The sequence below is a fragment of the Bombina bombina genome, chromosome 4 (genome assembly GCF_027579735.1).
Source record: "Bombina bombina isolate aBomBom1 chromosome 4, aBomBom1.pri, whole genome shotgun sequence".
NCBI classification, from domain to species: domain Eukaryota; kingdom Metazoa; phylum Chordata; class Amphibia; order Anura; family Bombinatoridae; genus Bombina; species Bombina bombina.
In genome coordinates, this window is record NC_069502.1 from 122,033,033 (window position 1) to 122,047,384 (window position 14,352).

The window sequence follows — 14,352 nt, forward strand, 5'->3', positions numbered from 1 at the left end:
TGAGAGATCAACTTCCAAACATACAGCATCCAGATTTTCCAAGATATTTGTCCTGCGACAATTGAAAAGAGGAGAGAGATACGTTTTATTACACAAACTTTACAAGATAGAAGGGTAATATCGTTGGGGGTTCCTCTTCAGTCTTATAGTTCAAAAAGAAGGCAAGACACGTGTATATAAAGATCCAGATGACTTTGAATTCCTAAACATCACCTTTTCTCCACCAAACTTCACTATGCCAAAAGCATCCACCTCCAGAAATGAGGTTACGTTATACCATTATCAAGATAAAAAGACTATTCCTTATAACTCTAAATAGATGGATAAGTATAAATAACCCTGTTTGTAGACATGTTTTACAGCCTGCAATGCACTTGTATTACCGGGTTTGTTTCTTTTGTTTATCTCTTTTTTGACACCTACAAATGATAAGTAACTCAACAAAGCCACTTAATATGCTGGTAATTGCTGGTGACAACAAACTACATTGATGTTTATATATACAGGGGCTTACTGTACTAGACTATCAAAAGGGTATACTTATAATGTGTGGGGACCTTAACGTGGCACTAAACCCGGACATGGATTGCTCAGCACGCCATTCTTTGACCCCTTTATTAAAAATCGCAAAAATTAACTCACACCTTAAATGTATAGTGGCACAGGATGTTTGGCTATCCTTGCATCCTTATTATAGGGACTATTCATTTTATTCATACCCCCACGGGGTGTACACTAGAATTGATTATATATTTACAGATGTAGGTGGACTCTCATTTTTTAATTCTGCAAAAATTATGCCAATAACATGGTCTGACCATGCCTCAATCAAAAGTTCTCTAACCTGGCCATCAAAACCTATAAAAGATTTTATCTGGAAACTAGATGACCACTTGTTAACAGACAAACAGATCATTTTAAAAACATCAAATGCAATAACTGAATACTTCAAACTCAATACCAACCCTGATACATCCCCACAAATCTTGTGGGAGGCACACAAGAGCATAATAAGAGGTAACTGTTGGCACTAAAAGCTCACATTAATAAAAACAAAAGGGAATTCACCTCATCGACACTCCTTAAAATTGAGCAATTAGAAATAAGACAAAAACAATCCCTATCAAAGAAAGACATATTGACTGAACTAACTTGGGAACAACAAAAACTTGCATCCCACCTAGCTAAAGAACACAAAAGAAAATCCTTTTACACACAACAAAAATATTATGAAGCTCATAATAAATCTGGACGTCTGCTGGCTAGATATCTTAAGCAAAAAACACATAAGAAATATATATTACATATAAAATATGAAAAGGGTCATCCCCAAAAATCCACAGAGCAAATTGCACTTATTTTCAAAAACTATTTTCAGAAACTATATAACATTAAAAATTCAAACGTAAAGCAAACAGAAGATGCTAAGATGAGACCACAACTTATAGATACTTTTCTAAGAGATCTGAAATTGAAACGCATCTCCACAACCCAAAAAGATAGATTGGAATACCCCATCACAATAGAGGAACTAAAAAAGGCTGTAAAGGACCTTCCCTCTGGGAAACCTCCTGGACCGGATGGTTTTGGCCATTAATACTATACTATATTTCAAGACATTTTAACCCCACATATGTTCAAATATTTTCAATATATTGACACCTCCAAGACCTTCTCTCCTAGAGCATTGGAAGTCCATATAGTTCTCCTACCAAAACCAAATAAATCTCCTGACCACCCCTCAAATTATCGCCCCATTTCATTGTTAAACACAGATGTTAAATTATATGCGAGAATACTATCCCACAGAATTAAAAAAAATTTACCTGACATTGTTCATTTGGATCAGGTCGGTTTCATTCTTTGAAGGGAGGCTAAGGACAACACGGTCAGGGCCTTAGATTTGATACAATATGTACATAACAAGATTATACCATCTATTCTTCTGTCAACAGATGCCGAAAAGGCCTTTGACCGTGTTGCCTGGGACTTTTTAAAAGCCACCTTAATGCATTTGGGTTTAGGCCAACAAATAATTACTAGAATCTTCTCATTATACTCCCAACCCAACGCTCGAATCCTAATAAATGGGTCGTTATCTCCATCCTTCTCTATAGCCAATGGGACATGTCAGGGATGCCAATTGTCCCCTTTATTATTTGCTTGTTTTATAGAGACCCTTGGTGTTAAAATAAGACAAAACCCACAGATCACTGGAGTTAATATAGGCCCTCAGAAATATGTAATTTCTCTATTTGCGGATGACATGCTTTTCTCACTTACGAATCCTGGAAAATCGATTCCACATTAATTGTCAGAATTTGACCGGTTCCACAAATTATCTAACTTTTCTATTAATTTGTCTAAATCAGAAATATTAAATATAAATCTGAATGAAGCCTCTTTAGCAAATACTAAAAAAGTCACTCCATTCACATGGTGCACTCACTCTTTAAGCTATTTAGGAGTTAAACTCACCCCAAAGATTGAAAATATTTTCGAGTTTAATTACCTACCAATTAAACACACTATTATTAGAGACCTCTCGTCATGAAGATCAAAAAAACTGTCATGGCTAGGACGTATTGAAGTCATTAAGATGAATATATTTCCTAGAATACTGTATTTTCTTCAGACATTACCAATACTGCTACCTAGACCTTATCTACCCTCAATACAAAAAGCATTTAGCGATTTTATATCGCATAAAAAACCACCAAGGATACATCAACATATAATGCAGACACCCAAAATACAAGGAGGGCTATGCGTACCAAACCTTGCATTATATTAACAGGCTATTTTCCTACAAAGAATAGTCAATTGGAATATACATTTTAGTCACAAAAGCTGGGTACCATTTGAACACCTCATAGTAGGAATCTAGGAAGATTATGCTGGGGTAGCCCCACCACACTTGGGACATTAACATATAAAAACCCTTTGATCCAGGAGACATTCCAAGTGTGGAAGAAATCCATAAAAACGTACCACTTTATCTTCTATTCCATCCCCACTAACCTCCCTGATTGAAAATGGGGAATACACGATTAGACCTTTCTCGACTCAAAGCATGACAAATGAGACTAATAGAGATTTTACAATACATTCGTTGATCAAGAAGGAATCTTTACTCTCACAAAGCAAACTGATAGAAAAAGGTCACGACTGCTTTATAAATTGGTTCACTTACAGACAAACCAGGAACTTTATACTTAAACACGGAGGGCATAGGAACATGGTTAGACCACTGACTAGATTTGAATCCCTCTGCATCCAAACCTAACCTATTCAACATACATTGTCTACTATATATAAAATACAGGTATAAAACCCACCTGGGCATATACCCCCATACTTAGAAAATTGGGAAACCGACTTGGGAACTATTATTCTCCCTCAAACAAGTGTCTCTATGTTCCAAGCTACAATGAAATCTTCGGTTTCGTCCTCCATTTTGGAGATAAACTTTAAAATACTACATAGATGGTATCTCACACCCAAAAAGATTCATCGTTTATACCACACAAGGAAGAATCAATGTTGGCGCTGCGGCCATGTAGACAGTGGCGCAACACACATGTGGTGGTGGTGTGTAATCAGTAATTGCTGAGGTCGAAACAATATTAGAGATTCAGTTCCCATTAGACCCCCTGATATGGTTACTGAATAAACCGCCTAAGATTAAATATAAACCTCATCTTAAATTGTTTAACCCCTTAATGACAACTGACGTACCAGGTACGTCATGCAAAAACTAACTGTTAATGACAATAGACGTACCTGGTACGTCAGTTGTCTAACAGAGTGCTGGAAGTGATCACAATCGCTTCCAGCAGCTCTGAGGGTATTGCAGTGATGCCTCGATATGGAGGCATCCTGCAATACCCCTTTACAAGCCTCCGATGCAGAGAGAGCCACTCTGTGGCCCTCTTTGCACCGGTAGCGATGGTGCCGATGGTGCCGTTGTCCGGGTGGGAGGAGGGAGCGTGCACGTGCGCGTGCACGTGCGCGCATTAGCCACACTGACACCAATGAAGGAAGGAAGGGGAAAAAAAAGTTGTTGTTTTTTTTTTTACATATAAAAGGATCTGGCAGGGGGAGGGGGTGGGGGTATTGTGGGGGGGCTGCTACACTACAGAAATAATTAAAAATAAAAATAAAAGTTATAAATAAAATTAAGATACTTTGGTTTGTGGGGCCAAACTGGGTACTGGCAGACAGCTGCCAGTACCCAAGATGGCAGTAATTAGGTAGGGGAGAGGGTTAGAGAGCTGGAGGGGGGGGTCAGGGAGGTTGGTGCTAAGGCAGGGGTCCATCACAACTAAAATATTTTATTATTTTTATTTAAAAAAAAAAAAACTCTTTTATTTAGTACTGGCAGACTTTCTGCCAGTACTTAAGATGGCGGGAACAATTGTGGGGTGGGGGAGGGAAGAGAGCTGTTTGGGAGGGATCAGGGGTTGGGATGTGTCAGGTGGGAGGCTGATCTCTAAAATTAACCCTGCAAGCTTCCTACAAGCTACCTAATTTAACCCCTTCACTGCTGGGCATAATTCACGTGTGGTGCGCAGCAGCATTTAGCGGCCTTCTAATTACCAAAAAGCAAAGCCAAAGCCATATAAGTCTGCTATTTCTGAACAAAGGGGATCCCAGAGAAGCTTTTACAACATTTTCTGCCATAATAGCACAAGCTGTTTGTAAATAATTTCAGTGAGAAACCTAAAATTGTGAAAAATTTAAAGTTTTTTTTCTTTATTTGCTCGCATTTGGCGGTGAAATGGTGGCATAAAATATACCAAAATGGGCCTAGATCAATACTTGGGGTTGTCTACTACACTACACTAAAGCTAAAATTAACCCTACAAGCTCCTTAATTAACCCCTTCACTCCTGGGCATAAAACACGTGTGGTGCGCAGCGGCATTTAGCGGCCTTCTAATTACCAAAAAGCAACCACAAAGCCATATAAGTCTTATTTCTGAAAAAGGGGATCCCAGAGAAGCATTTACAACCATTTGTGCCATAATTGCAGAAGCTGTTTGTAAATAATTTCAGTGGGAAACCTAAAGTTTGTGACAAAATTTGTGAAAAAGTTAACTTTTTTTTTTTTTATCGCATTTGGCGGTGAAATGGTGGCATGAAATATACCAAAATGGGCCTAGATCAATACTTTGGGATGTCTTCTAAAACAAAATATATACATGTCAAGGGATATTCAGGTATTCTTGACAGATATCAGGGTTCCAAAGTAACTAGCGCTAATTTTGAAAAAAAGTGGTTTGGAAATAGCAAAATGCTACTTGTATTTATTGCCCCATAAATTGCAAAAAAAGCAAAGAACGTGTAAACTCAGGACAAAATTTATAAACTATTTAGCATGGGTGTTTTTTGGTGATTGTAGATGTATAACAGATTTTGGGGGTCAAAGTTAGAAAAAGTGTGTTTTTTTTCCATTTTTTCCTCATATTCTATCTTTTTTTTTTTTTTTAGTAAATTATAAGATATGATGAAAATAATGGTATCTTTAGAAAGTCCATTTAATGGCGAGAAAAACTGTATATAATATGTGTGGGTACAGTAAATGAGTAAGAGGAAAATTACAGCTAAACGCAAACGCTGCAGAAATGTAAAAATAGCCATTGTCATTAAGGGTAAGAAAATTGAAAAATGGTCCGGTCATTAAGGGGTTAATATTATGACTAACAGGGTAAAGGCCTTGATATCTAAAAATTGGAAACATAGAGACCCTCCATCTTTAAATATGTGGATTAGAAAGGTGTCTGATCGGGTAGAATTAGAAGAATACTACTATCTTAAACATAATAAAATGGAAATATATGCCGAGATTTCACATATTTGGAATTATTATGTTCAAACTAATACTAAAAGAACTTTCCAGCTTTAAAGGCGCATATCTGTTGTAGTGTGGGAATTACTATCTCAAATTCACAATTTAGATGTTTCAGGCAGGGTGTGGACGGGATGAGACACAGAGACTGGTTGTTATTATTTTATAATTATTATTTTGATTTAGTATTGGTTGATTTTTGCTTTTTTATTACTTTCTTTGTATTCTTTGTATTTTGTCCTCTTTCAAGAAACATGATTGCAAAGTGGAGCAAATTTGTATAACCTCCAATGTTTAACAAGCAACCCAAAGGACTTTACAAAATGGACAGTAAAATTGGGGATGAAATTATATAAAATGTAATGACAAACTTTGTGCTTAATGTTTGTAATCTATACAAAATTGACAACTTATGTTATACCTTATATAACGGAGTTGCGTCTCCATACATATGTAAAATTCTTAAATTATATATAATGAAGGTGGTTTGATAAACACGGCGAATTGCCGTAGTCATAGCCCTGTGCTCTACCACACCTGGTACATCATATGTAATGGGATCTTTCACCTGATTGGATAAAAGAATTTAAAAGAAAGATACACCTTCCAACTTTAAAGTGATAGTAACATCGAATGCTAAATGTAACGGCAAAGAAAACACCTTATTTTCATGATAATTAAATAACCTATACATACATGTATGGCGCAATTAAAATAGTTTGACCATAGTATATACATAGAAATAAAATATTGATCCAAAACACAGACTCTATATTTCTTATTGGCAATAATTTCAAAGGTAAATAATAAGGACATTTATCCTCATCAATATCTACAGACCAGAGTATATAAACCAAAGGGTTAAGGTACCACTATATATGACTATACATCTATACCCCTCTCCTTAGTATTAACATAGTTACCTAACGCTGCTACACAGATAAGGGTTGAACATCAATATCCTATGTGGCAAAATATACACACACAGACCCATGAGAAGTTCTAGGATACACAGGTATCCATACAATAAATTTGTCAAAGCAACTATATATCTCTGTTTCCCTGATTAGTAAATATGTATCAACTTATAACCATCTGTGTTATAGCAATATTGAATACTGAAGGGTCATGTCTAATAATGTCTCTAGGTATATATGGAAATAAAAAGTAATAGATGGGAGCACCAGTCACAGATGTCAAGTAGCTTTTATTGATGTAACAAGCGCTACATATGAAATGCTCCAAAAAGCCTCATAAAAGATAAAGATACGCATCAGCTGTTCTTTCCTTCCTCCCACTGGAAGATTCCAAGTATATGCTGTCTGTTTTGCTGTATTTGAATTGTTTTTATGAGGCTTTTTGGAGCATTTCATATGTAGCGCTTGTTACATCAATAAAAGCTACTTGACATCTGTGACCAGTGCTCCTATCTATTACTTTTTATTTTTGAATATCGGATCCATTTGAAGTGAGCACGGACACTAGAGGCACGGATACCAGAGACATAGTCCCGGAGTGTGCCCTTCTCCTCTATTCCATCATTGGTCTGCAAAGAGTGACGGAAGACGATCCTGGCCAATTACATTGCAGGGCTGCTCGTGTCTGAAAGAGGGTGTGATCACAAACACGGAAGGGTACATGCCGTTAAGTTGCGTTCCAATATTAAGACAGAGGGTTCTAACGGGACATAGCCGCCTCGTACACAGCAGGGAAGTACCATGGGCCCAAGGTAGGATTACCTTTATGTTACACTGCTACATTAGGGCTGGATTGTGAGGGCTGGCATCCCTTAACTGATCACGTAGATCACACCTTAGGACCGGACATGGTAAGACAGCTGGCAATTTGCCGTTCAGAATGCGCAATACATTGTACACCGGGATCACCCACTAGCATTCCTTAGTTAATATATATGTCTTTGTGCACTACGCACTGAATATTTAAATACGTATATATAGACATAACTGTTGGACATCATGTGTATATATGGACTTTGAACTTTGAACTCTAGGTATATATAGAAAACTTATTCCCAGTAATTTATCAGGTCGTAATAGGAATTCAAACCATATGGTGTTCTTGTCTTTAGTTTAAATATCCAGAACATTTCCCTCTTGTTCAGCATTTTTTGTCTGTTACCCGCTCTTTTTGGGTTATTGATTTGCTCTATGGCACACCATCTTAGTGAGTCCACTTTTTTAATTATGATGTCTTGATAAATAAATAGTGAAACACTCTGCAAGGAAAATTCTGGAGAATCCAGGCCATGAAAAAAGTGGTACATACCTCCCAAATTTAGGACTGTCCTGGAAAAATCGGGAGGTCTGGTCACCTTTTTAAAAACCCAAATTTATTTAAAAACACTGCAACTTTGATGATAATTTTGTTTAGAATATACATAATATGTCACAGTTCACTATTGGCTTTATTAAAATGTAACTATAATTATTTTTGTATTTTCATCATTGGTAGAACATGATGCCTTCTTTATTTAGAGGAAATCCACTCTTTTTTTTTTTTAAACAAATAACAAACAAGTTTATTAAAAGTGCAAAACTGTGCAGCAGTGTTAGAACATTGAATGTGGGGCATATGCATGTATGCTCAGCAGGTCTGCAGTAGCAGTGTTTTTCGGATCACGAGTAGTAATTTAACTATGTGTTTAACCCCTTTGTGTAGGTTAAACACATAGCTTTGCAGCATTGCTAGTGATAAAATTACATACTCTAACAAATTAATGCTTTTAAAACCTTTATTTTTCTGCAGACCTTTTGCAATGAAATGTTAAATCGCTATTATGGAGTATGCATATGTAAAAAAAATGTTTTATGTCCCGTTAAGTTTTAACTTTCAACAAAACTAATGTATTATTTTTACTTACTGGGGCATGAGCGGAGAAGTCGTATTCTATCAGGAAATTTGATATCTTTAATATGAGGAAATGGAGCATCAGAGTATTGAGGGGAAGGTAACCATCTTGCTGTGGGTTTCCAATCCAGATCACAACTGAAGAAAAAGCAAAAAAAAATGTTCTAATTTATTAAAAGTTAAACACATGGGTAAAGACCACAACACTGCAGTTTCCAAATGTCAAAATGCCAAACAACCCACCAATCCAATCCTGTTTTTCTGATGAAAGCCTGAATTGCTGATACTTAACAAATTTATAGACCATGTTTCACTTATCAGATTTTACAGCTAAAAGGACTCGATAAAACCCAGACAACCCTTTTCTACTTATTACCAAGTAGCCCAAATGTTTTTAAAAATAACACTGGTTTTCCACATGGGCAAAGCACCGCCATATTGGATGAAAAAATATCACCAGATACAAACACTTCCTACTTTTCAAAATACTAGGATTTCAAAAATAGTCTAGTATGGTAAAGCTGCTAATGTTTTCGAACAGAGAGAGGGAAAATGTTGATTGAGGAAAACTATCTGTCCTCAAAATATTGCAAAGTATGAAGTCAGTTGGTATCTATTAGAGACATATGAAAATATGTATTTATTAAACACTGAGATAAAAAATGTTTATGTACGAGAAGAAGCAATCAGACTACATGCATTTTACATTCCTCCCAACAATAGCATTGATAATGTAACCTGGGAGCAGACATATGAGGGTAGAGTTTAAAGGGAGAGTGAAGTCAAATTTAAACTTCCATGATTCAGATAGAACATACCATTTTAAATAACTTTCAAATTTACTTCTATTATCTAATTTGCTTTGTTTTGTTTTTTTAAACCTTTGTTGAAAAGCATACCTAGGTAGGTTCAGCAGCAGCACTGCACTACTGGGTGCTAGCTCGTGATTAGTGGCTGCACATACATGCTTCTTGTTATTGTCCCACCCAATGTGATCATCTAGCTCCCAAGTAGTGAAATTCCTGCTCCTTCAATAAAGGATACCAAGAAACCAAAGGAAATTTGATAATACAAGTAAACTGGAAAATTGTTTAAAATTGTATGCTCTATCTAAATCAATAAATAAAAATTTGGGGTTCCATGATCCTTTAAAGGGACAATCAACCCAAATGTTTTTCTTTCATGATTCAGATAGAGCATGCAATTTTAAGCAACTTTCTAATTTATTCATATTATCAATTTTTCTTTGTTCTCTTTCAATCTTTATTTTAAAAAGCAGGAATCTAAACTTAAGAGCCGGCCCATTTTTAGTTGAGCACCTGGGTAGTGCTTGCTGATTGGTGGCTATATGGCTAAATGTAGCCACCAATCAGCAAGCACTACCCAGGTGCTGAACCAAAAAATGGGCCAGCTCCTAAGCTTAAATGCCTGCTTTTTCAAATAAAGATAGCAAGAAAATTAAGAAAAATTGATAATAGGAGTATATTAGAAAGTTGCTTAAAATTGCATGCTTTATCTGAATCATGAAAGAAAACAATTGGGTTTAGTATCCCTTTAAGAAGTCTAGGGTGGCGCTAAGTGGGTTTTAATGATTCTGCACAGGGTTTGAGTATTTATAGGCAGGGTGTAAATAAGTCTCATTGATAATATCTACCCATGGTTACATAAAAGTGAATAAACGTACATTTGTTTATTTAAACTTACTTGGGATAGGCAGGCAAGGTGCTCTGGATGAGGGGTAAGCAGATTCCAGTCCCAGCCTCATCAGTAGGATTATAGTACCAGTCCTGTAATTGTCTTGAGGCACAGCCATGGTAGGACAGAGCGCTGTGATCATCAGTACTCACTGTAATAAAATAGTCTTCTGTTCAGTAAGTAAATAACAGTGTACTGTGACTCTGATAACATTAGTGTGATGCACAACACCATCTATAATAACACTACTAACCCTATTAATATTAAAGGGTCAGTAAATTCACAGTATCTAAAATCTTACGCAATGTTCCCCTTTACCATTACATTTGAACCGCATTATTTATTTTAAAGAAATATTCTTATTTAGATGTTTTATTTAATCTTACTTATTTCAGTTTAACCGTCAATGGCCGTTCGTTCTCCAACCCCTCGATGACATCTCTTATATGGATGGCATAGACCAAATCTGTTCTTCCCACATGCTAATTATGTAACGCCCAGATTCCCTCCCACTGAAGCTCGCTCACGCTTATGTCTCTACAAAGCGGCTTTGTATGAAATTACTATAGCGTATGCATCAGTATTGTAGCTCTATTTTATTTGAGCATTGATCCCTTCTCGTCAACGTCGGATGTTGAGCATGCGCATACCTGTGTAAAGAGGAAACCAGGAGTTAATGATGTAATTGTGCGTGCGTTCACTAATCTTCTACATAGCGCGACAGATATTCTTGAGAATCTTAAAAAAAATGCGGCGGGCCTGTAGGCGGACAGTGACAAGGGGATCGAATAAATAGTTAAACAAAGTTATTGAAAAAGTGATGAATTAAACTTTCAGAGTATACCGTCCCTTTAAACATAAAAATATTGTAGAGTATACTGTACCTTTAAATATAAAAATATTGCTGAGGTAACATATTTGTAGAGCTGTTAAACAACTGTGTTTTTTGTTATATTCCTATAGTATAACCAATACAAACACTCTTTCATAGGCATGACACACATTTTTAGAGCTTAAAGAACCAGTAAATACAGTAGATTTGCATAATCAACAAATGTATGATAACAAGACAATGCAAAAGCACTTAGTCTGAACTTCATATGAGTAGTAGATTTTTTTATCTGAAAAATGTAAAAGTTCTGTCTATTTCCACTCCTCCTGTATCATGTGACAGCCATCAGCCAATCACAAATGCATATACGTATATACTGTGAATTCTTGCACATGCTTAGTAGGAACTGGTGACTCAAAAAGTGTAAATATTAAAAGACTGCACATTTCGTTAATGCAAGCAAATTGGAAAGTTGTTTAAAATTGCATGCTTTATCTTAATTGTGAAAGTTTAATTATGACTTGAGTGTCCCTTTAAGTTAAGTATATAGCACACAGAATTAAAGGAACATTCTTTGGGCTAGATTCCATGTAATGTGCTATTGATAGCTATAAAGTTTCAGCAGTACTGGACCAGACATCACATTCAGAATCTGAGTTGTTTTTTGTTTGTGAGCTGCTATAACATTAGCAACAATAATATATAGGCCTATCTTTTGTGACAAACTATAATACAACTGGGCTAAAAGAAGCTACTCCCATGTGGTAACTGGGCCATAGAACAAGCCACTGAGCTATTGTTCGTTCCTTGCAGATTGCTCCTCTTTCTGTATGAAACCAAAATATTTCCATTAACAGCAACTCCTAAAACTAGTTGTTCAACTATGTTTAGGTGCAATGTATCTGCTTAAAACACACACAAAAAAGATGTGATCCATTGCATTGTAGCTTCCCAAGTCCCAGTTTATCACTCACCATGCTGCACCCTTTCCCCCAACCAATCTAGACCCAGGAATATGTTTGTGTTGAGAGAACATTAGGGTTGGTCACAGTCTATCTCTGGCCATTAAGGCCAATATTCATTTTTCACACAATCACAATAGGGTGTTTCTGGTTATTTCCTGCAATTGCATTTTTGACTCCCAGAAAAAAATCCATATTTTTAATTTGGATCCAAAAAGTTCTTGTCAATCACATCCATTTTCAAGAGACTTTTCAACACTTTTTTTCAAATTCAACAACTCAAGGCACATGATAAAGCCTTGAAATGGCCTTTTGGACATCCTTACAAGTATTCCAAGACTATTTGCAATCATTCTATTGTATTGCACACATGCAGGACACTCTGTAATGGCCACTGGAGGTGTGTTTGCATATATGATATTGATTCATTAAAGCTCTAATGTTCACTATTGTACAGTCAGTCTGTAGTGGTCAAGGCACACATTTACATAAGTATAGGTTAATTTACATATATATATTGTGACGGACCACCTGGTACCCAGAATGAGTACCTCCATCAGAACACTTCCCTTGTCCTGGACATCCCTTTATCCAGAGCAATAGCTCCTGGTATCTCCCTTTGACCGCAGTCTAAAGTTATAAAGCTGAACAGAACTGAGGCAACACTCAGGAGTCTGAACACAAAATGAACACTTTATTTAAAAGCAGCACACAGATTTATACACCCTGGCATTCCAGAGTCACAGAGCTTCAGCATACAGAGGGAATTGGTTAAACAGTAAATCAAACATATGAACAATACATCAAACCTCTAACAATTGTCTATTCACAGGTAAAACAGATTAACATATTAAGTTAATTAACTGGGTAAGAAAGTTTACTTAGACAATCTGATTTTGGGCAGTCTAGTTAACATAATCACACAGGAACACAATCAGTTTACCCAGACAGACTCCTGAGACACAATCAGATCTGAAACGTAAATAAAACACCTCTTATAAGAAATATAAAAACAGCTCTTATTAACTATTAAGTCTTTTATGCTCACTTGGTTTATAGAGTCACAATTGCTCCCACAAGGGGCACTCACACCCTGTACCCATCCTGTATTTATGGATACAGGGTGACATGGACACAAGACAGTTATGAAAGTACATGGGGTGTCCAGCATATAAAATTCCACATTTCCATGCAGTCTCTGGGTATCCTTAATCCCATGTACCCCCTACCCAAAGAGTGTTCCATGACAGTCCCTCAGATTTTGATGACTCACAATATATATATATATATATATATATATATATATATATATATATATATATATATATATATATATATATATATATATATATATATATATATATATATATATATATATATATATATATAGGTTAAGTGTTATCCTGTACAGCTAAGGGGATCTTCAGGAAAAGTAAGATCAGGACCTCAACAGCTAGACATGGCTTGGAGCAATTACTTTCTATTACCTTCTGTTAGTTTGCTTCTTAAGGCTGTGACACACTGCAAGCAGAGCGACGCACAGCGTGTAGATGCAGCTGTGCGCGCTCAGTGTGTCTTGCCTTTTCATCTCTGAGCACTTTGCTGTGTCAGGTCGCGTAGCTAAGCGCTTAGAGATGAAATATTTGAACTTCAGAAGCGATGCGACGCGGAGCGAAGCAGCTGCTTTGCCTCGCGCCGCATCGCTTGCAGTGTGTCACAGCCTTAAGTCATAACCGGACTATCGTGATTAGTACAGGCAGGCAATTGTAAGTTCAAAAGGAACCTATTGCAATATGTTTCCATCCTGATCACTGCTAAACCATCTGAATGCCAACTGTATATAGGCATGATGGTTATACTGGGCATGTTTGCTCAATGACTATTGTCCTTTAAAATATTTTAAAAATATTGAGTTTTTCAATACTTACATTTATTAATTGTAAAAGCACCATTTTCTGGTCTGGTGTGATCTACATCAGAAAACAAGAACAGGGCTACGGGTGTCTATAACAAGGACTTGTGACATCTTCTTATACTGTATTTTAACATTACTAAAACTGTAAAGCCTGAAACTGCTCTATTGAAATATTGTATCTGCAAAGAAGATGTTCTCAAGAGATTGCATCTTCATGACCAGATTTTTAT

The 14,352-nt window shown here is 36.4% G+C and overlaps 1 protein-coding gene across 1 annotated transcript in view; it reads right to left on the minus strand.

Moving 5' to 3' along the window:
- Positions 1-12,527, minus strand: part of SPATS1 (spermatogenesis associated serine rich 1) — a 62,416-nt gene extending 49,889 nt beyond the window's left edge. Inside the window, exons 1-3 of the mRNA XM_053711155.1 lie at positions 12,440-12,527; positions 10,423-10,564; positions 8,732-8,856 (exon numbers count right to left, since the gene is read on the minus strand). Of these exons, the coding sequence (XP_053567130.1) occupies positions 8,732-8,856; positions 10,423-10,564; positions 12,440-12,527 (355 nt within the window). The remainder of the gene's footprint in view (positions 1-8,731; positions 8,857-10,422; positions 10,565-12,439) is intronic.
- Between the last annotated feature and the right edge of the window lie 1,825 nt (positions 12,528-14,352).